The 15,707-nt window shown below is 45.2% G+C and overlaps 1 protein-coding gene across 3 annotated transcripts in view; it reads left to right on the forward strand.

The window, feature by feature from the left end:
- Positions 1 to 15,707, forward strand: part of LOC117360271 (complement C2-like) — a 116,377-nt gene that overhangs the window by 85,979 nt on the left and 14,691 nt on the right. For all 3 annotated transcript variants that reach the window (XM_033943944.1, XM_033943945.1, XM_033943946.1), the window contains one exon: positions 10,892 to 10,977. In XM_033943944.1, coding sequence (XP_033799835.1) covers positions 10,892 to 10,977 — 86 coding nt within the window. The remainder of the gene's footprint in view (positions 1 to 10,891; positions 10,978 to 15,707) is intronic.

Genomic DNA, 15,707 nt, shown 5'->3' on the forward strand with positions numbered 1-15,707 from the left:
TTTCTGTATATCTCCCTGCACCTGTGTCTTTCTTCTTTTCTTTCTGTCTCCCTTCCTCCCTCTGTCTGTGTGTCCAAAGCAGCATACCCTCCCCCTCCATTTCCCTCCCCCCACACCAGTTCCCTGTGCAGCAGCATTATTGTTTCCTCTACCCCCTTTCCCTTCCCACAGTCGCGACTACAAATGCGGTCCTGAGTCCTTTGCCGCCCCCCCCCCCCTTTCCCTTCCCTTCCCGCAGGTCCGAGTACACATGGCGATTCAAGATGCGTGTCCACCAGTCTTCACACGCTGCTTCGAGTCCTTCTCCTGGCCTGATTTACTCTGGCACGTCCGGAGCAAATCAGGGCAGTAGAAGGGGCCGAAGCAGCGTGTGAAGACTGCTGACACGCTGCTTAAATCGCCAGTCGGGGCCGCGGTAAGGGAAGGGGGGGGCAGTGGAAATCTTCTTCTACCTTGCCTCTCCTCCACCGTTGGGAGTCAGCACCAGGAGCTTTAACGGCTTGTTGTTGGTCCGCATTGAAACAATCCCGCGCCTCTTTGAAAACTGTGACGCCGCTGGAGCCGGGAGATGACGGAGAGGGCAGGGGGTGAGCCGCGCAAGCGCACTTCCTAGCTACAGCTCACAGAAAACGGACCCACGCTTAGGAAGTGCGCATGCGCGGCTTACCGTTTTATTATATTAGATAAACATCAAATGTCATTTTTAGATATAAAAATATATATCCAGGAAAATGTGATCTCTACCAGTCTACACAAAAAGCCGTCGGACCGAAATGCCCTCCTCCAATATCAGAGTTTCCATCCACGCGTCTTAAGGAATAGCATACCAACAGGTTAGTTCCTACGTCTGAGACGGATTTGCTCAGACGAGGAAGACTTTAATAAACAAGCCAAAACATGGATGGGATGCAAACATACCGGGATATAATCTTTTTAGGAAGGACAGAGATGGTCATAAAGGTGGAGGAGTAGCTCTCTATGTGAAGATCAATATCCAAGCGACCGAAATGCAAGGGACCTGGAGAGAGGAAGAAGCGATATGGATTGCTCTGAAAAGAGAAGATGGAACTTCTATCTACGTGGGTGTAGTCTACAGACCTCCGACTCAATCACAGCAAATTGATAAGGATCTGATTGTGGATATCCAAAAGTTTGGAAGGAAAGAGGAGGTTCTGCTGTTGGGAGATTTCAACCTGCCGGATGCGGACTGGAATGTTCCGTCTGCTGAATCGGAAAGAAGTAGGGAAATTGTGGATGCCTTTCAAGAGGCTCTGCTCAGACAAATGGTGATGGAACCCACAAGGGAAAAAGCGATATTGGATCTGGTCCTCACAAATGGAGAGAGTATCTCTAATGTTCGAGTGGGTGCTCACCTGGGAAGTAGCGATCATCAAACGGTTTGGTTTGATATAACGGCTAAAGTGGAGAGTGGCCGCACGATACTTAAAGTCCTAGATTTCAAACGTGTGGACTTTAATGCAATGGGAAAGTACCTGAAGAAAGAGCTGTTAGGATGGGAGGACATAAGAGAAGTGGTCTAAGCTGAAAGGAGCGATAAAAACTGGCTACGGACCTTTATGTGAAGAAAATCAATAAAAACAAGAGAAAAAGGAAGCCGATATGGTTCTCCAACCTAGTGGCTGAGAAAATAAAGGCGAAAGAGTTGGCGTTCATGAAATATAAAAAAACCCAAGAAGAGGAGAGCAGAAAGGACTACAGGGTGAAACTGAAAGAAGCCAAGAGAAAGATACGTTTGGCGAAGGCACAGGCGGAAGAACAAATGGCTAAAAATGTAAAAAAGGGAGATAAAATTTTTTTCTGATATATTAGTAAAAGGAGTAAGATAAAAAATGGAATTGCTAGGCTAAAAGATGCTGGGAACAAATATGTGGAGAGTGATGAGGAGAAAGCAAATGTGCTAAACAAATACTTCTGTTCTGTGTTCACAGAAGAAAATCCTGGAGAAGGACCGAGATTGTCTGACAAAGTTACACGAGAAAATGGAGTAGATTCTGCGTCGTTCACGGAGGAGGGTGTTTATGAGCAACTTGAAAAACTGAAGGTGGACAAAGCGATGGGACCAGACGGGATCCATCCCAGGATACTAAGGGAGCTCAGAGAGGTTCTGGCGAGTCCTATTAAAGACTTGTTCAACAAATCTCTGGAGACGGGAGTGATTCCTGGGGATTGGAGGAGAGCGGATGTGGTCCCTATTCATAAAAGTGGTCACAGGGATGAAGCAGGAAACTACAGGCCGGTGAGCCTCACTTCAGTTGTTGGAAAAATAATGGAAGTGTTGCTGAAAGAAAGGATAGTGTACTTCCTTGAATCTAATGGGTTACAGGATCCGAGGCAACATGGCTTTACAAAAGGTAAATCGTGCCAAACGAACCTGATTGAATTTTTTGATTGGGTGACCAGAGAGCTGAATCGAGGACATATGCTAGATGTAATTTACTTGGATTTCAGCAAAGCCTTTGATTCAGTTCCTCATAGGAGGCTTTTGAACAAACTTGAAGGGCTGAAGTTAGGACCCAAAGTGGTGAACTGGGTCAGAAACTGGCTGTCGGACAGACACCAGAGGGTGGTGGTTAATGGAAGTCGCTCGAAGGAAGGAAAGATGACTAGTGGAGTCCCTCAGGGTTCGGTGCTGGGGCCAATCCTGTTCAATATGTTTGTGAGTGACATTGCTGAAGGGTTAGAAGGAAAAGTGTGCCTTTTTGCAGATGATACCAAGATTTGTAACAGAGTAGACACCGAAGAGGGAGTGGAAAATATGAAAAAGGATCTGCAAAAGTTAGAGGAATGGTCTAATGCCTGGCAACTAAAATTCAATGCAAAGAAATGCAGAGTAATGCATTTGGGGATTAATAACAGGAAGGAACCGTATATGCTGGGAGGAGAGAAGCTGATATGCACGGACGGGGAGAGGGACATTGGGGTTATAGTGTCCGAAGATCTAAAGACGAAAAAACAGTGTGACAAGGCAGTGGCTGCTGCCAGAAGGATGCTGGGCTGTATAAAGAGAGGCGTAGTCAGTAGAAGGAAGAAGGTGTTGACGCCCCTGTACAGGTCATTGGTGAGGCCCCACTTGGAGTATTGTGTTCAGTTTTGGAGACCGTATCTGGCGAAAGACGCAAGAAGACTTGAGGCGGTCCAGAGGAGGGCGACAAAAATGATAGGAGGCTTGCGCCAGAAGACGTATGAGGAGAGACTGGAAGCCCTGAATATGTATACCCTAGAGGAAAGGAGAGACAGGGGAGATATGATTCAGACGTTCAAATACTTGAAGGGTATTAACGTAGAACAAAATCTTTTCCAGAGAAAGGAAAATGGTAAAACCAGAGGACATAATTTGAGGTTGAGGGGTGGTAGATTCAGGGGCAATGTTAGGAAATTCTACTTTACGGAGAGGGTAGTGGATGCCTGGAATGCGCTCCCGAGAGAGGTGGTGGAGAGTAAAACTGTGACTGAGTTCAAAGAAGCGTGGGATGAACACAGAAGATTTAGAATCAGAAAATAATATTAAATATTGAACTAGGCCAGTTACTGGGCAGACTTGCACGGTCTGTGTCTGTGTATGGCCGTTTGGTGGAGGATGGGCAGGGGAGGGTTTCAATAGCTGGGAGGGTGTAGATGGGCTGGAGTAAGTCTTAACAGAGATTTCGGCAGTTGGAACCCAAGCACAGTACCGGGTAAAGCTTTGGATTCTTGCCCAGAAATAGTTAAGAAGAAAAAATTAAAAAAAAAAAAAAAATTAAAATTGAATCAGGTTGGGCAAACTGGATGGACCATTCGGGTCTTTATCTGCCGTCATCTACTATGTTATGTTACTATGTAATGTATCAGAAATTTTCAGAACGTGGATATCCAAATAAAATTATAAAGAGAGCATGGAAACGGGCCAAATATTGCCAACGGTCTTGGCTGATGCAACCAAAAGTTAAAAATAAAGAAGAACATAAGGTATGTGTATTACCATATACCAACAAGAGTAATGCCGTTAAACAAATTATATTAAAGCATTGGCCCATTGTCCAATATTATCCCACTCTGTCAGAGAAACCAAAATTTGCTTTTTCTAGGGCTCGTAATTTGGGCGAGGTGTTGAAATACAAAAAAACAGACAGGTTAATGAAAAATCATTCACTTCCCCCACATCAACCGTGTGGACACTGTCGTTTATGCAGTCACGTTTTGCAGCAATCATCAGTAATTTTTCCAGCTTTGAAAGAGAAAAAATTTGTGTTATCTACGGGCACTAACTGTGAATCCCAAGGGGTGGTATGCCCTTGTGGTCTCCCATATATTGGCCAAACGAGTCGAAAGATCAAAGTGAGAATAACAGAACACCTTAGCAATATCCGTACGGGAAGAGTCTCTGCTCCCTTGGTAGTCCATTGGTTACAAGAGTCTCACTCTTTAGAGCAGGGGTGCCCAATACGTCGATGGCGATCGACCAGTAGCTCAGGAAGTCAACGTGAGTCGATCGCTAGACTCGTGTTGCCGTCCTGATCTACTGGGCCGATCAGCCTTCTTCTGTATTCTCCCTAGGGCCCAGCTGTCACCTGTTGCTGCTGCCGTCGCTGCTGAAAATTAAAAAAAAACCCGGCTTGGAGATTTCAGCCCTTAGCGAACTTATGCTCCGGGCTCTAACGTGTACGTGCCGGCTTCTCTTCTCTTCCCTCCGAAACCGGAAGTTATGTCCGCGGGGGGGGGGGGGGGGGGGGGGAAGAGAAGTGAAGCCGGCACGCACATGTTGAGAGCCCTGAAGCAAGCGTTCGCCACAGGCTAAGGCGGGCGACAGTTTAGTGAAGCATTTCCTCTTCTTGCTGCCGGGTCCTGCCTACTTTCTGTTTCCGCGAAGGCAGGACCCGGCAGCATTTCCCCCAATTGGTCGATCGCGATCTTGAGCTGATCAGCCTTCCTCTCCCCGACGGCAGAATTGACGTCGGGAAGAGGAGTGCTGGTTAGCCGAAGCAGGGAGAGCTTGGGGCAGCGTCGGCTTTCGGGCCTGTTATTAGTGGCGGTTTGGGGCCTGTTATTGGTGTCGGTTTGGGTCCTGGTCCTCGATGGCAGTGGCAGTGGCTTGGGGGAGGGCAAGGAGAAAGAAAGAAAAAGGGCAGGCAGGGAGACAGAAGGAAAGAAGAGAAACAGAAAAACAAAGAAAGGGAGGCAGAGAGAAAGAAAGGGCAGGGAGAGAGGAAGGAAAAGTTGGGGGAGGGAATGAGGTCTGGAGGAGAGGAAGCATACAGGCTAAAAGAAGGGAAGAAAGATTGGATGCACAATCAGAAGAAGAAAGTGCAACCAGAGACTCATGAAATCACCAGACAAGGTAGGAAAAATGATTTTATTTTAAATTTAGTGATCAAAATGTGTCTGAATTTATATCTGCTGTCTATATTTTACACTAAGGTCCCCTTTTACTAAACCGCAATAGAAGTTTTTAGCACAGGGAGTGTATGAGCGTCGAGAGCAGCGCTGGGCATTCAGCGCAGCTCCTTGCGCTAAAAACTGCTATCGTGGTTTAGTAAAAAGGGAGGGGGTATATTTGTCTATTTTTGTATGGTTGTGCATAGAGTCATCTGCTTTGATCTCTTTGAAAAATCTTGGAATAGGAATGATAATTAACATTTTCTCTGCGTACAGTGTGCTTTGTGTTTTTTAAAAATTTTATTGTTGGTAGATCATTTTGACTTGATCATTTTAAAAGTAGCTCGCAAGCCCAAAAAGTGTGGGCACCCCTGCTTTAGAGGAATTAAAATATACAGTTTTGATACATATAGGTCAATACGAAGGTGATATTACAAAATGCTTGCTGCAAAAGGGACAACGTCTCATCTTCCCTTTTGGCTTAAATTCAGAAATTGAATGGTTAAATCTATAATGAATTATCCTAACCGGCAGGAACTTAACGTCACTTCCAGGTAGTCGGACATCGAAGAGGGGGAGTGGTGATACAAAAGCATAGCGGTATATATAAAGCCTGTAGGTGGATATATTCTCAGTGGATATATTCTCAGATAAAAACTAAGAGTGGACTTATGGACTAGTGATGCTGGGGAGGAGAAATTCATACAGGATCAAGGAGGCTGTATGGCTGTTCATGAAGGTGGTGCTCATGATCTTAAAATGTTGGGTTTAAGAGGAGGCTTCCCAGTGGATCCATGGGAGGACAGTATCAGGAAGATGAGGGAATGGGAACTGAAAACTGCAATGAATGCTTGAAAAGCAAGAAAATCAATTTATTATGGATTTTGGGGAATGTACTGTACATGGAGAAACACGGGGACAGCAGGTCAGGAACAATACTGGGGGGATTAAGCCACAATGATTCCTAGTAGACAATTGCGGGGTATAAGAAACAATATGGTATGGTATTAATCAGTAAAATATGAAGGCTATGCTTGGAAGAAAAGGGGGGAATGAAATAGAAAAAAGTGAGCAGGTGTATAAAACTGGAAATGGAGACACAATATGTTGGGAGAGTGTGGCGCAGTGGTTAAAGCTACAGCCTCACCACCCTGAGGTTGTGGGTTCAACCCTATGCTGCTCCTTGTGACCCTGGGCAAGTCACTTAATCCCCCATTGCCCCAGGTACATTAGATAGATTGTGAGCCCACCAGGACAGACAGGGAAAAATGCTTGAGTACCTGAATAAACTCATGTAAACCGTTCTGAGCTCTCCTGGGAGAACGGTTAGAAAATTGAATAAATAAATAATATAACATATTCTATTGAGTTGAAGGGGCCCTTTATTTGTTAGTGGGTGAAAAGTATAGACTAGGAGAAGAACCTTGGGGTGATAGGGTTGGAAAATCTTAAGGCAACAAACAATGTGACAAGGCAGTAGCTGTAGCTAGAAGAATGCTCAGCTGCATAGAGAAAGGCATATCCAGTTGAAGAAAGGAGATGTGAAAATCTTTTGTGAGGCCCATTTGGAATATAGCGTTCAATTTTGGAGGAAGGCAATAAAAATAATAGGGAGCTTGTGCCAAGAGATGTATGAGAAGAGACTTAAAGACTTGAATGTGTGTACCCTAGAGGAAAGGGTAATACAGGTGTCTGAATACATAAAAAAGGTGTTAATATCTAAATTAATCTTTTTTGAGATGGGGATGTTGCAAGGTGGTAAACTTGGCAGTGACCTCCTGGGAGAGGTTGTGAAGACAAAAATGGTGATGGAATTTAAGAATATGTGGGATAGACAATAGTTGGAGTGGAGCCAAGATAGGGCACTCTGATCTGACTGTGAGAGCTCTAGTGTCCTTCATTTTCTCTCTTTATTTGATGCCTCTGAAAAAAGAAGGGGAAAGTAGTTTGGCACATCCCAATAGTTTTGGTTTCCTCTTCTTCTCAGCTGATGCTTGAAACCTTTGCAGCATGGCAATTCGGAGAAAGCGGGGAGCCAGTTTTGTCTTATAGGGGGAGACGAGAAGCTTCCGAGCCCCCGCTTACAGCCACAAGTCACAAATAGTTGTTTGAGGCAGTTGCTCGGAGCAGAGGTCAAATCACCTGCACTCGAGGTCATAGCAGGGCTCACTAGCAGAAAAGTGTTGCTTTTGTCCTAGAGGGATCTCTACCTCAACCTGGGGGTGCCCGATCAGCACTGGTGACACCTCTACTACAGATGTCATTTTTGGAACCTTCTACTACACTTCAAAGATTGACAGTTATCATCCTGGACTCTTTACTGTTTGCTCTACTGATCTTAAAACTTTATCAAAAGAACTGCAAAATAAAACTCAACTAAATGAGCAACAATTAGAAACACATAGAATGTTTGTATTTTATACAGTTTGTTTGTATTAAATAAACTTGACTTTATCTATGGTTGATGTGTACAGTTCCTTCCCCACTTCTTCTCTGTTGCACACATAAAAGAAACATATGAAGACATGGAATTGCTGTTAAAGCATAGCCAGTACACAAAGTACAACTGGAACATCTGCAGTGATTTTAAAGTAGTAGCTCTGTTATTTAAAATTCATCTTGGATATACAGTGTTCCCCCGGTCGTTCGCGGTCCTGGTCATTCGTAGTATTATCCGACCGCCTCTGCACTAAGTCAGGTCTTATCCAATCAGGAGCTGCTTTGACACGCAGCTTCTGATTGGTAAGGCCCGACTTAGTGCAGGATGAGGCGGTCGGAGCATACAGCGAGTGATTTCCTGCACTCGCTGGCACTCCGGCTGCTCTCTCCTGCCTCTCTCGCTGCCCTCTCCAGTCTCCCCCATGAAAAACCGTATTCGCGGTTTTTCAAGATTCGCGGGGGTTCCTGGAACGGAACCCCCGCGAATATCGGGGGAGTACTATACCAAGTACTGTTGTTTTATTTGTGAATAGGATAGCCATGCTAAGGAGTTGCATTACATTCAAAAGAACTGGTCACTCCATAAGAATTTGGTTCCAGGACAGAAAAATGTGGTACATGAACCACTTTCCAACAAAGATATTTTTGCCTCCTCTTCACATAAAACTTGGACTGATCATAAATTCTGTAAAAGCGATGAACAAGGAAGGCAAAGGTTTTCTTTATCTAAGACAGATGTTTCCAAGAATAACTGATGCCAAGATTAAGGAAGGCATTTTTGTTGGTCCACAGATCAGACACGTCATCAATGACGAAAGATTTGAAGATCTGTTAGTCAGGCCAGAGAAAATCGCCTGGAAAGCATTCAAGGATGTCGTTGAGAATTATCTTGGCAGTTACAGAGCACCAAACTATTTTCAACTGGTTGACAAATTTATTAGAGCAAACAAAACCATGAAATGCAACATGTCACTGAAGATGCACTTTCTACATTCACACTTGGACTTCTTCCCCGCAAATCTTGGTGCAGTCAGCGACGAACATGATGAAAGATTTCATCAGATTATACAACCAACTAGGGAGATATACAATGTTATTCTGTGATAATTATTTAATCAAATCTCATACTAATCACAGCTTTATAAATATAAATTAAATACAATATAATTAATGTGAAGTGTTCAGACCAATACCCTTTGATTCAGTGATCTCACCGAACTGGGGTATATTAGGGACCATGTTATCAGCATATATTAGGGACTATGTTATCAGCAGAAGTGCTGTGCTGTCATGCACTCCAAAAGGAATGCACAAAGTTACCAATCCATACTTCACACCTGTCACAGGAATCCTCCTTCCACAGCTTCAGCTACCTCCTTTCTACTTAGTAATAGAGGCCCTGTGAAAGAGCTTGTACAGGGTTTCCTGAAGTCCAACATTATTGAAATCTTAGTGGTATCCTCAAACTGTTGCCTATGAATCTATTCTGAAAGCTCTGTTGCTCATGAAGATGCCAGAAACACCAAGTGGGGTGCCATCCCCTCCTCCCCTTATAGCCTGTACCAGATACAATTCTTACTTATATTATGTGAGAGTGGGGGGGGGGACATAAGAATCGCCTTACTGGGTCAGACCAATGGTCTATCAAGCCCAGTAGCCTGTTTTCACAGTGGCCAATCCAGGTCCCTAGTACCTGGCCAAAACCCAAGGAATAGCAATATTCCATGCTACCGATCCAGGGCAAGCAGTGGCTTTCCCCCATGTCTTTCTTAATAACAGACTATGGACTTTTCCTCCAGGAAATTGTCCAATGTAGAAAATCTCTGAAATCCCCCACTTCTTTTATTCGCCTTTGCATTATAGTACTAAGGTCTTGTCTTTGATACAGCAGCAAGCAATACTGCACTTCACAAAGGATCTTGCATCTGAATCGAAAAAGCTTCGGGAGCTGAACTAATCTGGATCACCTGTTGCCATCATATCATGGAAATCATGTTGTCTAGTGTCTTCTCTTGCTTGTTTGGTCCACTGTTGCCAGACATTTCACAATGTCTCTTGCGTACAGATGAATCGGAACCTTGTAAGTCTTATAACACAGAGAACATAGTCATTTTGTGATCTCTTGATTGAAGGAGGATCAACAAAAGCAAAAATATTCCTTAAGAAACATCCCAAGAGTGGACTGACAATCCCATTTTCAAGGAACTTTGGAATTTGGCATCGAAACTGACTATTGTTAATGATGCAGAAGAATGAGGGATAAGCCTCATTGAAAAATACGATACTTTACATAAGATGAAAAACAGAAGCAATTTGTTCTTCAGCTAGTGGCCAGCCACCAAAAGAAGTTTCCTTCTGCATCAAAGGCGGCTCTTATGTCATAGACTGTTAATTATTTGTCAAGTGCACAATAATTACAATATACTGTTAGCTTAACGGTAGTTTTAAGAAAACATTAAGGTGGGGCAACTCCTAAACTTTGTTTATGTAAAATTGTGTATGTTTTTCATTTTTATATAAAGGAATAAAATTAGCCTTCTGGACATTTTTACCACAGTACCCATTTATGCAATAGGTTTCACTACCTCACATTGTTTTAAAAGTTTTCCTCAAGCCACCTAGTCCTGGGGTCATACCAAGCCTCAACTATTTGATGCTCTGAATGAGTCAACTCAAATATTCAGGGCTAACTTGCAGCAACTCTAGCCCCCTAGCTCTGTATAATAATTTGCAAACTATTTCATTATTTCCTCCTCCTTGATATGAATCCCACCCAAACTTCCCTTAATGCTAGTGATATACCGCTTTGCAACAGACAGCTGCACCAGATGTGCCAACAGCTTCCCTGTCATATTCCCCTTGTGTGTGGCTGATTTTTAGAGTTTAATATTGCTCATGACTGCTTCAAAAGCTCATTGATCCGCTTGCACTTTTTGAGATACTCCACCCTATGATCATTATTTGATTCTTAGAACTCTGTACTCTGAGCAGCATTACATAAAACTTACATCATTCTTGATCAGCTAGGGTCACTGCCCCATTATTCTAATCTAATACTAGACTGTCTTCTTTCCCATAGGCCTGTCTGCTTGCCCTGTACATCAGAAATGGACACAGTATTAAATCTGCCAGCAATCTCGGAGGTGGAAAAATGCATTTACCAAGGTACAGACTTTGATGCAACAGGATATCTGTTCTGAGGACAAACACAGGGACATGAAAGATTGGCTAATAGTTCTATTCTTCTTATATAAGCCATTTTCTTACTGCACATTTGCTAGAAACATTTGATTACTGATGATATCATATAGTGAACTGTATTTGTTCTTACCAGCTCAGGACAGAACATGTGTAAGGAATAAACTGATATAAGTTTCAAGTTTAATAGTATTTTTGATTAATCGCTTAATCATACTTCTAAGCGATGAACAGTTTAAACTGAGAACATAACATGGATCCACTAAAGGGTCCATTTATTCACAGGGGCTTTTATCACTGTCTGGTAAAAAGAACTACAGATTTCATAGGTGCTATGGGGGGAAAGACTAATTCAGCCTGTACTCAATGACCTGGACCTGGTAGATATAAAAGATTCAAAGGCCAGTGACCTCTGCAAATCTCAACCAAAATGTGAATTGTGTAGAAAGGGTATTTTAAACCGCCAGGGAGAAAACTGAAGCAGGTGGAAGCTCTTAGCAGAGATCTACCCTATGATTTTCGTACTGTGGTGCAAGCGTTGATAACAGATAGATTAGATTATTGCAATGCACTGTATTTGGGGGTGGTGAAATCTAAGAGTAAAGCATTGCAAGTCTTGATGCATTCTGCTGCTAGAATGATAATGGGCGTTTCATGAAAGACTCATATCACAACTGTTTTGAAGCAGCTTCATTGGTTTCCTATACAAGAAAGGGTACAATATAAAGTACTATCCATAGGCATCAGAACGGGGGGGAGGAGGGGGCACAGGGGCCATGGCCTTCTCAAAAATTGCCCATCCTATGGGTGATCCTGTGGGGAGGAAACCCCCCCCCCCCCTTCTTGTGAGGCTGGGAGCGGCATCTTACTACCAGCCAGTGTGCTTGCTGGTCAGCACGCTCTGCCGCACCCCTTCACCTGCATCTACTACTACTCACCCCCACCCACCCCCCCGCCTGCTCGCCCACCACCTACCGCATGTCTCCGTTTAACTTCTTGCAAGAGCGTTACACAGCCCTGCCGCTGGACTGGCGTCTTCTCTCCACTGCGGCCAGCCCTAGCAAAAACAGGAAGTTGTCCGAGAGGACGGGCTGCAGTGGAGAGAAGTCGCTGGTCCTGCGGCACAGCACTTTTGCAAAAAGTTAAATGGCAAGGGGCCAGCGGCAGGGCAGGAAGTGGCAGCAGCACTGGCACCGGATGGACCTGAAACTCCTCTTCCTTCTTGCTTTCTTTGTGCTAGGAGCTGGACTCTTCCACTCCTCTTCCCATCCATTCTGACCAATCAGCACTAACAGGGGCAGAGCCAGAAGAAACGTTTCCCTCTCAGCCTTTGGTGTGAAGCTCCACCCTCTCCCATGTGATGTCACCAGACTTCCAGCTCCAAATCTCTTTCTGCACTTTGATCCCTTTTCCCAATTCTGTCAGGCAAAAACTCCTCAGCTTCTCCCCAAATTCATTTCTAATCCTGCAAAGAGGAAACTGAGGGAGCTGATTCCCCCCAACAAACACTGCTGCAGCTTCCAACTTGGGATCTTGGGCCTGAGGAAAGGCACTTTGGGAGCCAAGTGAGGTTGTTGCCATAATCCTCTCTGGGCCAGTGAATTCTCTCTCCCTCTGCTCTACTGAATCCCAGCACTGGGAAGTCTCCTGATAAAAGTAAGACTCTCCTCTGGGACTGAATAAGATACAGCCCAAAACAGCCCTGGCAGCGGCAAGGGACCAGCAGCAGGGTGGCACAGCGCTTTTCAAAGAAGTTAAATGTAGACACGCGGCGGCGGGCAGGATGGAGGAGGGAAGAGAAATATATGCTGGCAGGGGTGCGGAAGAGTGATGATCAGCAGGTACGCTGGTCGGTAGCTAGGTGTAGAAAACCGGTAGAGAGGAGCTGGGAGAAGGGAGAGATATTGGACTCAGATGAGGGAAGGAGGGAGGGAGGGAATGATGGCAGATGTGTGAGGGATAGGGAGAGACGGATTTGGGGATGGCAGAGGGGGTAGGAGGAGGACAGGGAGAGGTGGCAGAGGGGGGCAGAAGAGGGACAATAAGAGATGGATTTGGAGAAGGACAGAGAGAGTAAGAGAGGGAGAGATGGACATGAGGGAAGGCATAGGGGGGAAGGGAGAAATGGATGTGTAGCAGACAAAATGGAGAGAGGTAGAGAGATTTGGTGGAGGGGGCAAGATGGGGAAAGGGAAAGAGATTCAGGGATGGGACATAAGGGGGAGGGAGAGATGGACAACTCGGGGAAAGCAGAGAAGGAAGAGAAGACATAGCTAGGGAAAGGCGGAGGGGATATGGACTGGGGGCCGGGAGAGGTGACAGATGTTATTCTTGGGAGCCCACCAAGACCTCTGGCCATATTCTGCTGCTGCTGCCTGTGGCTTTGTGAAGAAAAAAGTGCAGCTGGAAAGAAGGAGGAGACCTACTTAGATGTTTTAGAGCCAGCCAGAATACAGGTACATACTCTTGGGAGGGGGCATGAACTTGGGACACAAAAGGGAGGAAGGAAGAGAGGCACATTGGGCCACAGGAGGGAAGGAGGGAAAGGGGCATGTTGGGACACAGGAGGGAGGGGCACATTGAGACAAGAAAGGAAGGGAGCATGAACTTCGGACAAATGAGGGAAGGGGCATGAATTTGGGACACAAAATAGAGAGAGGGGACTTGTTAGAACATAGAAGTGAGAGAGGGGGCACAAACCTGGGACAAAGGCTAGAAAGGAGGGAGGGAGCACTAACTTGGGACAAAGAAGGGAGGGAGGAGGCAAGAACTTGGGACATAGGATGGAAGAATGGGGGAAAGAGATGCTGAGGTGGGGGAGGGAATAGAAAGGGAGAATTGTTAAGCATGGTTGTGAGTGAGAGGGAAAGAGATGGTGTACATAGGGAAAGGAAGAAATAAGAGAATTATTGGGACAAGGTGATGGGAGAGGAGTGAGGAAGAGAGAGATAAGAAGGAGAAATGTTGGATGTGGTGGTTGAGAGGAAATTGGAACAGATGGAAATGGATGCAAGAGGGAGGAATGTTGGACATGGTGGTGGAGGGAATGGAGGAAGAGATGTGGCATGGAGCTGGAGAGGGGTGATAGAAGCAGAAATGTTGGACATGGGGCAGGTGGGCAGGGGCGAAATATGCTGCACATAGTCCAGGGTGTAAAAGAGGGAGAAATATTGGATAGGGCAGTAGAGGGGGTGGGAGAGAGACACCCTGGATCTCTTTCTCCCTCTCTCTCTTTCCCTACTCCCTTTGCAGCAAGGGAGGGAATGAGAGAGGAAGACGTTGCATATGGGGATGGAGGAGAGGGGAAGAAATGCTGTGCAATGGTGGGGAGGGGAAAAAGAGTGCACTTTGTGTAGTTTAATTTTGTAGTTATCATTGTGTATTATTAATAAGATTATATTGTGTGTATATGAAAAATGAATGGAAGAAATGGTGTTTACAATTAGTACTATTATTATGGTGGTGAGGTCTGGGGAGGAACTTGAGCAGGTCTGGGGTGGGGCCTAGGGCGGAGCTTTTGGGCCCCCCAAACAAAAAAATGTTCCGCTGCCTATGGTACTATTGATAATTCAGCGAGTGCTATATGATAAAGTACCTGGATGTTTTCAAGATATACCGTTGGAGATATACCGTCCAAGAAACATAAGCATCTCACCAGAAAGCTTTTATAGGATACACTGAGCCCCCAATAAAAAAAAAAACACCACCAAAACACACTATACCCACCTGTCTACAATCCCAATAGCCCTTATGGCTTCAAGTGGCATCAGTATGGCAGTAGAGTATGGTTTGGGGGGGTTTTGGTAGTCTCACATTTTCTACTATGAATGTAGTGGTTAGAATGGCTTATGGGCCTGGGTCCTCCTCTCTATGGTTCACTAGCCTGCCCCCCCCCCCCCCAGGCTACTTAAGATACCTGTATGCAGCTCTACTAGGCTTTCCTATAGCAGGTGCTGATGTTCCGGAGACAGGTATGTATGTTTTTATTCTGATATTTGTTGCAGTGTGAGGAGGTCAGTGATCACTATGGGGGGGGGGGGGGTCTTCACATTGTCTGCAGTGGTTATCTGGTCACTTAGGATACCTTTGTGGCACTTATATCTGCTTTTACATCGTCTAATTCACAAAGTTTAAGTTTCGTCCAGGAAGTCTCATGAAACATTCGATTATCCCTGCAGGAATACTAAGTGTAGGTCAGCCTACATCCCACCCAAATACCACCCTAACCACTCCTCCCTTTTAGCTCTGGGCGCACAGTGGCATTTAGAGGCCTATAAAGTCCCTGGATACGTCCAGAAAATCAATTTGATTATCGGCACTTGGACGACCTGTCTTTTAGGTCATCCAAGTGCCAACATGTTTAAATTTCAATTAGGAGCCCCATACCGTCCAAGAAAGATATTGAAATCTGAAAATGCTATGAGATTATCCACTGAGAAGGAGAAGAATATATTGAATGCAGTGGCATAGTAAGGGAGTGCATTGGGGGGGGGGGTCCGCCTTGGGTGTGGTCATCCTAAGGACGTGGCTCCCTTCCTCCTCTCTGCTCCCTCCCCATTCTTCTCCTTGCCGCGCATGAGCCCCTTGCCTTCCACCGTACCTTTTTTAACTTCCTGGCACGAGGTTGCTGCCTGCGTCAGCATCGGCGCTCAGTCTGACATCACTTCCAGGACCCACACTTAGGAAATGACATCAGA

Source organism: Geotrypetes seraphini, chromosome 5 (genome assembly GCF_902459505.1).
Source record: "Geotrypetes seraphini chromosome 5, aGeoSer1.1, whole genome shotgun sequence".
NCBI classification, from domain to species: domain Eukaryota; kingdom Metazoa; phylum Chordata; class Amphibia; order Gymnophiona; family Dermophiidae; genus Geotrypetes; species Geotrypetes seraphini.